At 42.6% G+C, this 14269-nt stretch overlaps 1 protein-coding gene across 2 annotated transcripts in view; it reads right to left on the bottom strand.

Moving 5' to 3' along the window:
• The window catches only part of rasa1a (RAS p21 protein activator (GTPase activating protein) 1a), a 38236-nt gene extending 25248 nt beyond the window's left edge, over positions 1–12988 (bottom strand). The window contains exons 1-2 of one of the 2 annotated variants that reach the window (XM_035994123.1): positions 12625–12988; positions 11709–12337 (exon numbers count right to left, since the gene is read on the bottom strand). In XM_035994123.1, the coding sequence (XP_035850016.1) occupies positions 11709–12250 (542 nt within the window). In that variant the 5' untranslated portion in view covers positions 12251–12337; positions 12625–12988. Of the gene's footprint in view, positions 1–1794; positions 2135–11708; positions 12338–12624 lie in introns of those variants that run through there. The other variant, XM_035994125.1, reaches the window with a different exon arrangement.
• Positions 12989–14269: the final 1281 nt, after the last annotated feature.

Here is a 14269-nt window from a genome sequence, read left to right as displayed (position 1 = left end):
CACTTAAAGACAGCAATACCCGCATAAGCATGTTGTCTGTTGTACTCCCCATAGGAGGAATTACGCAATGACTTAAATGGATAAATGGATTAAGAAAATGGATAACATCATTCAACATTTAAATTCTCTGGGGCAAAGTGTGTCATCCCAAGGTGGAATCATTGCTAAAAATAGTACAGACGCTTAAGCAATGACAAGCTATGGTTTGAATAGGACACCAAGTCTTGAAATGTTTGTGCTCAAAATGAGGACACTGCGTACTCTACTGACCAAAATCCTTCAAGCGTAACTATTTTTAAAAAGTAACAATAACCAGGGTATATTGGGTAGGACTTAACCATTTAACAAGCCTCGGTTAATGGTAGGGACAGACCGATTATCGGGCCGTTTTTGGCAGTTTGCAGATTATCTGTATCTGCGTTTTATTTGCCTGATAACCGATAAAGTTAATTAACTAAGAAGTGCTCTACTTTGGCTCCGCTACAGCTCTGGGTCTGTCCCTCTGCTTCGGTTTCACTCACCACTGAGTCTGACTTAATGTCCCGCCCATAACACTATCTGACTATATTTTACTGTGTATTAAGTTAAAAGATTCTAATTTATTAAATAATTACTTAAAGCATTTAAACAAAGTGTTGTGTTGGAGTTTGTAACATTCTAAAATTTGACTTAAAGATTTTCATTTTCACTGTAAATGCATATCGGTTCCAAGTATCGGCCTTGAAAAGCCTGTATTGGTCGATCCCTAGTTGATGGATTACTGAAGCAGCTGTGCATTATGCATTTTTGAAACTACTGTAAATATACAAAGTTTTAATGGTAATTTCAGGTAAACAAAGATTCTACTATTTGTGCCCCTTCACTTTATGTACAGCTTTATTATTACCAGATTCTAGAAAAACACTGTTTTCTTTCTGTTTGCTGGAGCCTTGTCTCCAGGGGCAGTAAAACTAACAGGACAGACACAGATTGCTGTGACTTGAGTGAGTTAGACCTTGTTTCTCCGTCAGTCTGTCTCTCATTAAGCTCTTTTGTGAACTCTTTCGCTCCAGCTCATGTCTCTCTTCTTCATCTTCTCCTTCTGTCTTGATGGATGCAGCTGAACTCAAACATCTCCACAGACATACTGTCAGCCCTCATAAGTATCAAAATGAATGAAACATTACATTACTGTCGATTAGCAATGCACCTCAGTGAAGCTTCCGTCTTTCTATAGGGGGTACTGAGTACATGTTTTCTACACACAAATGTAATGCCCAGTAAACACTGCACTAACATTTTTCAATAGAGCCAATATACTCAATTAGGTTGTCTTGACCTCAAGCATTACCGTGTAGTTACACATATGTACACGTAGCATGACCTTTCCTGACTTCCATGTGTCAGGTCTGTGAAATATGTGATTAGATAAAACTAGCACAGTATACCATTATATTTTAAGTGTTTGTCTATCAAGTAAACACTTTTCCAAGCAAAACATTAAGGACACAAAAATATCTATGGTAGATCCCCTGTGATATTAAAACTGAAAAGTCAGATGATCACAGTTGGCTGAAAGATCTCACATAAAAGAAAGTCCCCTGCATAATATTAAACGAATAAACTGCACACACACATAATCACTGATATTCCGTTTTAACAAACAATATTTTTAACAACTACAATGAAATTGGAATCCTAAAATAAAAAAATTTAAAAAAAACAGTTGACAAACAGGAGTTGTCAGCTGTCTCTACCAGCCCATTGTTGGGGAGGCAAGGTTAGAGTTGCAGGGTTATTTGATGCCCCACTTACGCCGAGTTCGCCCTCTGCTGCATCTCCCTCCTGTGTCCCGTGGTTTCACAAGGTGCACCGACTCCACTGATACTGCTGCTGGCCAGGCAAAAACTGTAAGCTCCGAGGTGGAAAGCAGAGCAAAGGTAGCTCTAAAGCCATACAAGGCATGATGATGTGACCCTGCTGCTGGCCTGATACAGTCATCTCCAGTCACTAGAGTCAATGAGCAACATCCATGGAGGTAAGATGAACAGTCAGAGATGCAGACTGACACCCCACATGCATTTAGTTGTGCTAACTAATCCGAGGAAAATTGGAGTACCCTGTCTGGTTCCATTATCCTCCAGACGCTGTTCTGATGAAGTTGATCTTTCAGAAACTGAGGCAAATTAGTCCTGTCGTCTTTGCTCCCACTTTATCCTGCTCTGACTTTCTCTTACTCTTACCCTCCCCTCTTTCTCTCTCATAAAGTCACGCATCATGAGCATGCTGCCTATTGGTTTTTGAAGCAGTGGGACAGCAAGGGTAGGGAGTGGCATCTAACTGTATGAATATGCATCAATGTGGTGCCCATGAACACTCAAATACACAGATGCACAGACCTTTTATAGCCTTAGAGAGTACTTTATATACACCTGAACTTGGTTAACCATGCTTAAAGATTAAACACACAATGACATAAACCTCCCTCAAAATTTCAAACTGGTTTCAAACCCACACCAAGCATTATTTCAGTAAATGAACAAACGCGAGCTTTTAATGTAAACACTGTATGGGTTTATGCACTAACCAACCAGCCAACAACTATTACATAAATTGTTATCCCTTAAACATTTACTCATATTTGTGTGCTCAAATTTCCACAATGGAAAAAGGTGGAGCTGCGAGGCCTGACAGTAGCTGTGAATTGGTTTTCTTTTGCTTTGCACATGATGGACTGCCACAGCTTGTTACCTATGGTGATGGCATGAGAATGACAGCACACGGGCAGACTTAAAATGTACAGATGGAGAGATGGGAAAGGCCCATCCATGCATCTTCAGCCTTGCTCAGCCTGAATGATAACAAACCGTCATCGTTTTAATGCCCGGCCAGACACACAGGGACCAAGGCCGACATCTCGGCTTTCCTGCTGTGAATCAGCCTCCCTGAAATAACATCATTACATCAGTGATAATAGGCTTCACTGTCATCTACCCATACAATATTCTAGGGTTGGGCGATGTCCCCTAAATTGGCAGTTGACGATGTTTACAGTAAAACGTTGCGATAGACGATGATATCGTCGTCGGGTAACAGTTAACATAGAAAATGATCAGACATACATCTAAATGCCCTCTGTAAATAGAGAGTATTACATGGCTATGCTGCCGCCTGCTGGTAGGGGCAGTAAATGACCTACTTGACCCACTTTCACTTAACTATGGCGCCGTAAAGTCTAGACTCAATCAGTTCTCCGTGATCTGCATAACGACAGTACAGTGGAACGTTTGCCTTTAACAGAGCACCAGTAATAACCTAATCTACCATAATTACTGAGATTAAACTACATTCTCTGTTATATTTGCACTGAATAACGCATTCAATAATCAGAAACATAACTTTTGCAGCGCACATGAACAGATGCGCAATATTAGCTCACACATAAAATAGCACCCCCGTGAATTAGCCTACTGTTGCTAATGAACATTCATAAATCCTACATAACATCGTCCGTACCCACAGGACATCAGACTTACTTATTGATGCACAGCAATGTCCATAAACTTAGTCCAATGAGGGGAGAAAGGAAAGTGTGATAGCGTTCCACGTTAACGCCTTTTCTCTCTCAACTACTGCATGCTGATACGTTACTAGTCCAGGTAGAGTGAGCTAATGCTGACAGGGAGAGAGCGAGACTGTATCCCTAACAGCCAATCCAGTCTGCTCAAAGCGATGGTCTTTTTCACAAATAGATTGCACGTAAGGGGAAAAAAACAGTAGCTTCCACTTAAGGGGCCCTATCTTGCACCCTGCGCAAAGCCCGACGCAAGTGTCTTTGCTAGTTTAAGACCGACACGGTGGTCAATTTCCCGTCCAGCGCCTGCGACTAGGATTACCGTGTGTCTGACAGGGTGGGGGGCGTGGCATCACGATGGTGGCTCTCCATCGTGATGTCGGTCAGCCATCACGATGGACGATGATATCGTCCATTGGCACAACCCTACGATATTCCTCCTGTGCTTCTGATTTCTACAAACGGGGGCATCCAGTTAAGAACATTCTCTTACTGCAGAATTTAAGCCATCATTTCTTGTCAAACTTAATGTGGAGTAACTTATACAAACATCCACAAGACAAACACAGGATCTCAATAAAATGGAAATGTGCAACACTAGCTTTCAGTTAAGTGGCTGCTCTTTTGTACAAGTAGCAATGCAATGACAACACTGTTAAAAGAAACACCTTTATTATACTTGGGTAGGAAAGCATGTAATCTGGTGCTTAAAATTAACCTGGCACTGTAAAATTTTCTATGCAAATGACCCAACTTATTATTCAGCAACTAACTAATGTGAAAAGTCATTCAAATCTGGGTATTGTCAAACACAACTGAAATGCTTCTGAGGATCCTGTTAAGGCCACAATGAGTGGCTCAAAAGTCTTGAAAACAGGATGTAGGAGAGAAAAGGCAGGGCAGTGTGGGTATTAGAAGGGCATGACAGGACGTTGCATAACACATTGAAACCATAGGATTTGCCTTATCAATGCACAGCAAAGAGCTTACACTAATAAAAGTGGGACTGGTGTGGCCGGGTTAGAGCAGGCGCACGTATACTGAGAGGTTTATGCCTCGACGCAGAGGTCCAGGGTTCGAATCTGACCTGGGACAATTTCCTGCATGTCTTCCCCCTCTCTCTCCCCTTTCTCACCTAGCTGTCCTGTCAAAAATTAAAGGCGGAAAAGCCCCCAAAAAAATTCTAAAATAAAAGTGGGACTGGTATTTCAATCAATGGGTCTAGTAAACCACCCCTAATCATGTGCATCCTTCGCTATAAGGGCTGGAAGACTGAGGGGCAGTCGTGCAGACAAGCTGCAGTAGTCTCTGTAACTTTCCAGCGAGGAGTATTACAGTCATTTCAAAAATCTACGGCAGGAAATTACAGGCTTAATACTAATTGCTGGGCTTACCATTCATCAAAACTGTGTAATGACTGATCCAATCCCATTAATAAGACCATGCTTTGTTATAAAAGTGCTGTAACATTTTGGCTAGTGAGAACAATCTCCATTAGGGAATAACCTTGTTAAGCTATGTGACATGATCCTTCTGCCATTTGAGAATTCCACTGTCTCTGCCTCCCTACACAAAGGGCAATTAGGTAGTGTGGGTACTCAATTAACCGTCAGTTACAGATATGTTTCTACAGCCAACTGCTAAACTCTTTCACAAAGCCACTGATCTTCAAATCCAACCTCTCTTTCCCCTTTTTCTCCTTCCTCCTACCACCACCTCCACGGGGAAACCCTTTAGGATTCAAAATCCTCGCTAATCTTCGTGGAAACTCAAAATCCACCACTCATTTCTCAACATGCTGTTTGTTTAAGCTCATGCACTGGCCCGGAGGTTTCTAATGCCAACAAGAACGCGCACTGTTAGAGCCACCTGACGTCTTCACTCTTGCCTCTTTGTTAAGCTATCATCAGTGTGAAATTCTTATTACACTGCTGCAGTCATTGTTTATGAATGACACTGTTGTACAGAGGTGTGAATGAATGTGGCTGCTGTTCGTCTACCTCTCACGCTCACGAACATTTTCACTCTACTGCACTCTGCAAATGTGCCAAGTTTAGCTTTCACACTCACTGTGCAACACACAGTGGGACCACTTCCAACGGTGTGGAAGTTTTCCACCATCACTCTTCCAACAAGCACTTTGCAGGCTGCTAACATAACTCAAAGGAATACAAGATCGGTCATAAAGCCCAATTACAGAAGGCGTTCACAGATAGCTACACAGCTGAAGGGACAGGGTGAAATTCAGAATCATTCAGGGTAGTGAGCTGTGAATGTAACACCCATTGCTGCCAATGGTAGATTTGCCACTGGCATATGCTTTTAGGGGCACAATGAAAGAAAAGTCCAGCACTACACATAGATTTGACGTTCACATACATAATGTGACACAAGATAAGTTGATGTTATGCCATAACATTTGGCCATTAGTGTCAGTTCATTGCCTACAGGCCAATACCTGAGCTATGTCCATGACTGTGACACATTTGCCTGAATCCCATGTTAGATTATATGGCACAGAACCACTTAATGAGACAGTAACCCTGCAGAAGGTCCACATATCATCCCTGCTGTCCATCAATAGTTGATCAGTGGCACATCCTGAAGTAGATACAGACACTCGCCCTAACTGGGTCATCTTTACAAGGCGATGACCTTACAACTCCTCTGTTCAAGAGAAGCATCCACTGCCAGACAAGGGGATGAACGAATGTACGTATGCCTAGCTCTTAGGACACCCTGGCCCTGGCCTTGCTTATATTGCCAATGGCAGGTTCTCATGATGAGCACACATATACATTCTGCTATTGACCTTAATGTTTTTTTTACCAGATGTTTGCTAGGTCCAAGGCACTGATAACAGTAAACTAGGAAATTCCAAAAATGAAGCCTTAAAAGAAATAAAGAATATTGAGAAGAATATAGCAGTACATCATAAGAGCAGCTTTTTTTGTCACTATCCTCCTGCGGATCTACTTAACATTGTAGACCTCATTTTGACAAAATCATACACTTCACAACACCAATAGGGAAATTGCAGGCAAATAATAACCAGAAACTTTAAAGAAATGCGGTCCAGCTTTCCAGGGCATTCACAACTACAAGCAATTTACCAAAACCACGAACCCAATATAGAGGAACGGCTTGTGCTGCACATGTGCCTTGCACAACTCGGGTTGAGTAATAGGTGTTATATACTGAATGCATCCAAGCTGGTGCGCGCCATCGTGACGTCAAAATGATGTCATATCCTGCCGGCGCGTCCGATTTATAGCGCGCGCCGAGCTGTCGCGCACGGCTCTTTTTTTTTCAGCGGCGGTTTACAAAGCGGAAACGGGAGGCCAAACGGGTCCGCAGCCAACCGGATGCCAGGGCTCTCACAGTGACTGCTAGTCTCTCTTGTAAACTTACTGGGTTAAGATGAGTTCTTTTATGGCGAATGAAAGGCTTGATCTGACGAAGTAGCTCATCCAATCAAATCGAAGCATTGACGGCAATGCTGCTGCCAGTTCTGCCGTTGTTTACGTTTTTCTTCTTCTTCTAGTCCGTAGAAAGAGCAACGTCGGTAGTATTTGCTCATTAGCGCCACCGCTGTTCAGGAGAAGACTGCAACTAGTGTCGCGACCACCAGCGCGGGTATAAATGGTCACGGCGATCTCATGACGTCACATTTGGATGCGCCACGCGGGCTGCGGTTACTGTAAAACGGCCTTAAAGCATTTCAGAGTAGGCAAGAGTGAGAGAGTGAGTAGATTCATTTTGACTCTCACCAGCGGGTAAAGTTATGTGTGTTAGTGAATGTGGCAGATAAATATTTGACTACAAGACTCTCATTGTGAAACAAGCAAGACCAAAGAAAATCAATGCCATTCATGCACAAGTGACAACTGTTCCACTGCCTTGCTGGCAACCCTGCAAGTTGATAAACTGGAATCCAAGTGCAAAAACATGAAGAAGTCTGTATTCCCTTGGCAAAACTACTTCCACAGTAGTACTATATGTAAGAACTTGGAATCAACTGCTGTCAATTCCATGTAGGGTTGTTAATTACCAGTACAGGCAAGACTGGTGAAATGCTGGCCTTCCCCTTCCTCTGTATTTTGACAGGGATATATAGGATGGCTTCTAAAATAAGAGCTGAATCCACACTCCAGGCCCAGACACTTCCGTATCTTACAGTATGAGGGCCAGAAATGACTAAGCTCAGCAGTTCTCTAATGAGACTGTAACAAATGGGAGGGCCGTATTTAGGTTATTACAACACAACCACACACACACACACACACACACACACACACACACACACACACACACACACATTTGCACAAGTGCATGCCTGATAAATTCATAAAAATGCCTATAAATGTATCCCATCCATCCATTATCTGTACATGCTTATCCATTACAGGGTCGCGGGGTCCTGGAGCCGATCCCAAGGCAAGAAAAAATGCACATTTTTAGCTATGCGACTCTAAAATACTATGCAGAGGATGCATTTTCCATGCTGCAATTAAAAAAGGTTAACATATGGGCTACTCTGTAATATGCTTGTGTACTTGTACATTTTTTTCTACACACCCATCTCTATTTACCATGTAGCAGGATAGAACACAATACTTCAATGAAAATAAATGACCTACTATTACAGTGGCATAATAACAGGTATTTTATGGGGCAGCACCAACCACAAGAATAATTGATAACTTACTCTATATTACAAATGTAAAGGGGCAATTGCTGGTTAATTAATCATAAATAAGCATTTGATTAATTAAGAATATACAGAATTAACAAAGTTGCCTGGGCAGGATTTGTGCCTCCCCTGAATATGCATCTACCGTATGTCTATCTATGCAGGTGTTCCCAGCACCTTGACTCAAGCTGAACTCCATAAAGTTGTGAGCAGATCAGAGCCTATGATGCAGGTATGACACAACTGGTTTTTGATACAACAGAAAAGGCACATAAAGATGTTGTTTGCGTCACGCACTGACCTCACTCAGACTGAAGTAAGCGCTTGTCACCTGTAACTCTTCATCAAACCAGTTCACTTAAGGCCCTGACACACCAACCAGACGGGCCGACCGTTGGCAGAAAAGCCAGTCGGACTGATCAGTCGGGTCCCGAGGTCCAAAAAATGCCTCAGAACACACTGAGGCGACGCCAACTTGAGCATACGCTCTGCGCGTGCGCGAAACGTAATACGTCTCCATAGCAGCAGGCGGCGCTGCTCTGTATTGTTTCCATTAACAGTCTGATTATTTACCAGAAAATGAAGACCGGCAGCAGATTGGACGAACGCGTCACGTGGTTCTTTTTTCTCCGGAAATTCACAGCCAGACTGTCATGGCGGCTTGTTCAGAATACGATCTCATATTGTACTAAAATAGTTCACCGAAACGTGTTTCTGAAAACATTTTAAGCGAGAAATAGGCCATGCAGCTGCTGAATCTGTCTTCATTTCAGATTGACAAAGGTCAGTTTAAAAGATTTTCGTCAGATTTTGAGCGGCTCATCCGCTCCCCATTTCCGGGTGAGTCCCGACTGCCCTGTCCCCGACTGAACATGTCGGGTCGGCCCAAATGAATGCCAACGGCTCCTCGAACGGCCGACGGCACGGGACACACAGAACAGACTCGAGTCACGGACCTTGCCAGACGGCCCGACGCCCGATTATCGGGCTGGTGTGTCTTCTCTCTTAAGCTGCTTCCTCTCATTTTCCCCTTCATGGTAAAACTAATCTGCTGATTTGTCCCCCCTATGAAACAAATCAGACAATTTATTTATGGTAAAAAGACTGCACAAGTAATCCGTACCTAGTGGATATGCTCATATTCTTTAACAATAACCAGGAAGATTTAAGGAGAATGCATAACCATTTCACTTTTATACCTTTTTATACAGGCACTTGTATGCGACAGCTTTTTGTTGATACAAGATGCACTTCTGTACACTCAATACACTTTTTTAAATTTGATCAATTATTAATCAATAATGTGGTAGTAAATAAAGATAAATGCTTAAAATTGGCATTCTTACTCTCAATGCATCACTTCTCATTTTAAGGTTCATGGTTTTGATTGCAAAAAAATATGCACACAGACATCAATACTGTGCTGTGCGCTCGATTTTAAAGGGGGTGTAACAATTTGACTTCACTTTGACTGTTTTAACAACGACTCAATGTATCATCAAATTGCGCATTCTGCTACTAATTCGATCTGAGTAGTTTTGATTTGATTTTTTGGGATCTCCATTAGCTGGGGCTAATAGAGCTCAACAGTCCCGCCCCTCCTCCGAGAGACCTTGGGTTCCGGAAGTAAATTTCCCATTCATTTCTCCCATTGACGTCTGGAAAAATCTGTATAAAGAGTTTTAGACCATGCCTTGGGCTAACCAGCTATGACGTGACTCATAAGCATACAACATATCATTTCAAGTGAAAAAATGAACAGAAAATCCAAAGAAAGTCAAAAGGTACAAGACTGTGTACAGATTTTCATTATAGAGAGAAGGAACTACTCATCCCATAAACCACCGCGCACCACTGAATAAAGGAAGCTAACGTTAGTTTAGCTAACAGCTAATTTGGCTAACCGCTAGCTGAGACAGCATGTAATAACTTTAAAAGACCCTCAAAATAAAACCTGAAAATAACCGTTAAAATATATAACAGCTGTTACGTCAGCTGTAGCCTGCTTTTCCCAGTGTTTAGTTTGAGTTAACGTTATTTTAGACTGAATCAAGCTGTCAGCTAGCGGTTAGCCGAATTAGCTGTTAGCTAAACTAACGTTAGCTTCCCGTGGAACAGATCGTGATTCGTGCAGTGTCGTAAATCCTCATAAAACAGGATTATCATCTTGCGCATGCGCATGACGGATCGTGCAGGCAGTGTCGGTACACGATCCGTTCTGCCTGCACGATCCGTTCTGCACATGCGCAAAATGTTCGCGCATGCGCGGTTGTACGAGGATTTACGACACTGCACGATCTGTTCCACGCTTCCGGTCGACAGCCAAGCTAACGTTAGTTTAGCTAACAGCTAATTCGGCTAACTGCTAGCTGAGACAGCATGTAATAACTTTAAAAGACCCTCAAAATAAAACTTGAAAATAAACGTTGACATATATAACAAACACCTAACATATATAACAGCTGTTACGTCAGTTCTACTTTACTTGTGCTCATTTAAAATACAATCACTCAATACTTGTCTTTATTGTTATTACTGTGAAGTCTTAATTTAGCTGTAGCCTGCTTTTCCCATTACGTTTGAGTTAACGTTATTTTAGACTGAATCTAGCTGTCAGCTAGCGGTTAGCCGAATTAGCTGTTAGCTAAACTAACGTTAGCTTCCCGGTGGAGGCTAGCCATAGGCTAGCGTGGAACAGATCGTGCAGGTCGTATGGATACGTAAAACAGTATTATCTTGCGCATGTGCAGAATGGATCGTGCAGGCAGAACGGATCGTGTACCGACAGGCAGCACAGATCAGGTACCGACCTCCTCACCAGCATGAGTTCCACCAATCAGAGGCATCACTGTGGGATTGTTCAGGATTGTGGGTAATGAAGTACTTATCCAAGACATCGCGAATAAAATACATTTATCTCAAAGCAAGGTTGGTGCCCCATGAACTTTTGGCATCTACATGAGCATATACAATCGCTTAGTCAGGTCGTAGCTGGTTTTAATTCTACCATCCACGGTTACGATTTTATGGCTTATACTCCAATTGTCAATGGAGAAATTGCATTGTATTTTTACTTCCAGAACCAGCTGTGGGCGGGACTGTATAGTAGTCTATAGTAGTTTTGATTCTTCCAACAAGTATAACAACTTTGTAAATGTGAAAAACATACACAGAAGGTAACAGGTCTTGTTAGATTGTGTTGCTTATTGGTTATACAAATCCACAGTGCACGGAGTAATGATTGTGGCATGTACTGTAAATGTAAATCAAAAGTGATGATAGCTGTGAGTAGCACAAGTCACTATTGAACCTGCATTAGTAAACTAATCAAATTCAGACCTGTGTCAAGTGTATGATATCAGGAAGGAACCCGTGAACCCAGCAAAAAGTACAGGATGCTTGAAAAAAATTATTTCTAGGTGTCAATGAACAAGACTTAATTTTTACTGGCAGTATACTTACTGGTTCGTGGGCGGTGCAGAGAGGGGGAACACCACCTCTTCTTCCTCGATTTCCGGTCCATCCTGCATGTCGCTTTCATCCATAGTGCCACCGAGCACCCCGCCGCCTGGAGGGGGAGGAGGTGGTGGCAGTGGGGGGAAGTCAGTGGGCCCATGCGGGCCTGTTGATGTGGGTGAAATCCGACTAGCTGGACCCTCCGAAGTGGGAGAGCAGCAAATGCCGCCCACGGTCCCTGAGCTTGTTCCTTGGAAAACTGAATGTCCACCTCCTGCTCCGCCACTCCCTGTTGCGGAAAGCACTGGTCCGGTGATATCCCCACTAGACATGGGGTAGGTGATACTCATTTCGGGAAGTGAGTCCGGAAAGGTGTTTGAAAGTTGGCGGAGGCTTGGTGCTGGTCCTTGTCCCACATCAGTGACTCGCACTCTGTTCGGCTTGGGATAGTAGGGGAAAGGGGCTGTCTCCGGGCCTCCTCCGCCTGCCACCCCTGTCCCTGTCGTGACCGAGCCCGTATCCTCACTGCTGACCTCCGTAGCCATCATATTAGGACAATATATAGAGGGGGGAAAGTCCAGAAGGGAACCTGCCCTTCCCCTCTGTTCTTACAATACTCCTTCAGTGTTTGGGCTCTGGGGAAACAACACCAAAAGTTTCTCAAAAACGCGTTTAGCTAGCCAGCTAACGTTAGCCGACAAGCTAACTTAGCTCACTTGGCCGCACTAGCGGGCGTTAGCTTTACCTCGCATTCGCTCGCTGCAAGAAAGCCAAGCTAACGCTAGCGGGATGGCTAGCAGCGTCGAGACACTTGATGAGTTCTTGCTCGCTATGTCTTCATTGTTTCCTGAGTTTAAAGTTCACACAGAAACGATATCTTGAAACGAACATTTATAATGATTAAAATAGAATATTAATTCACCAGTTTCCTGTTATTTTGTTCAGACTTCACCCTCGGCACCAGGCAGACCACTTGTCGGGGAGTGTTGTTTTATTGTCACTGTTGTGTGTAACCCCCGTATTTTTTCCAGTGTTGTTGTTTTCTTTCCTTCTGAGTTTCCAGCCGTGTCGTGTAGAGTCCACAAACGACCAACCCTTATCGCCTAAATCCCCGGAACGGTATGTTGTTCTGTGCGAACTATCATGTCGTAAAGCAAGGTAAATTATTCTTGCGTATACAAGCTAAGTTCGGCTTTATTTCTGGGTTTCAGGGCTGGTGGCTTGCCCGCCGCTGCCTGCGCTGCTCTTTCTCCCCTCCCTCTCCCACTCCTCTCCAGTCACAGAGCAGACACAGCCAAGTGAACACAGAGCAACACTGGTTCAATCCATGACATCTTCAATCAGTGCCCTACAAAAATTAAGCTATTAAGCTATATGAAATATGATGGTGTCCCAATTGTTTAAAATACAGCTTCATAATATTTTTTTTTTCAGAGATTCAGATAGTAGGTAGAAAACAGACCTGGAGCAAATTGGCTTTCAGACAAGCAGCACAGACGCTTGTCAAACCGGGCTTCTGGACTACTTGCATATTTTCCATTTGTCTGTATATATGTTGAACTAGGCTACCCTATAATCACAGTACATTTGGATACATTTGATCAGTTGTTTTGAGGCAATCAAACATACTGTCACTCTTTTTGGTTGTCTGATAAGTAATGTGTAGCTTATATCATGAACAGAAAATAGGAACTGGAAAAATAATTAGACTACTGTGACAACAGGATTGCAATCTTACAATCTCTTAATGATTGTTCCATTTTCTCTGCTTAAATTCAAGGATTCTTCCTTTTGGATGATAAAGCTTTGTTCATTTTAGCTAGATTGAGTATTCCATTTTAATTTAACTAATTTGGCCTCTGCATTCTGTTAGACTGGCATACGGAGTGGCTTCATACAATGCATTCAGAAAGTATAAGGTCAGTGATAGCTTTTCAATTGTTTGGAGTGCTACCTTTGTATTGGGAGAACACTGTATCTATTTGTGTACATAGTTGTCCAGTTTTAAGACAGTGTAGCAAGACAATGATCCTTAATATGTAGGCAAGGCAACCAAGGTTTTTTTTGTTTTGTTTTTGTTTTTTTAGCCAAATGCTTGACTGACCAAGTCAGATAATGTCCACAATACAACTGAAGATCAGACACAAAATACCCCATGAGACGAGCAAGGAGTGGCTGCAGTGCAGGCCTGGCAGGAAGGATGACAAATGTCTGCTGATGTCTGTTGATAGTAGTCTTGGTTTTAGCGACCACTGTTACATATTTCACCGAAAGTGGACACGCAATCGTGTGATTTTTACTGGACCTGTGTATGAGCTGGTGCACATAAACATACAATCAGGGCTTTTTGGAAGCTGGTCAAGTGGTGTCTTTTTGGCACATTTAAAGGTTTTCATATTTTATTTATAAATGTTTATTATAAATACAATTGCCACACAACATATTTCCTTTAGAGCATAGTTCAATAACGACATCTAGAAACATCTATATTCACACACCTGCTCTTTTTTTAAATTTGTAAAAAAGAACGTTAACCTACATCTGCAAAGTCAGTGGACATAAACCGA

This window comes from Sander lucioperca, chromosome 2 (genome assembly GCF_008315115.2).
Source record: "Sander lucioperca isolate FBNREF2018 chromosome 2, SLUC_FBN_1.2, whole genome shotgun sequence".
Lineage (NCBI taxonomy): Eukaryota > Metazoa > Chordata > Actinopteri > Perciformes > Percidae > Sander > Sander lucioperca.
Note: the sequence above shows the minus strand (reverse complement) of the source record. Positions and strands in the feature narration are given on the sequence as shown.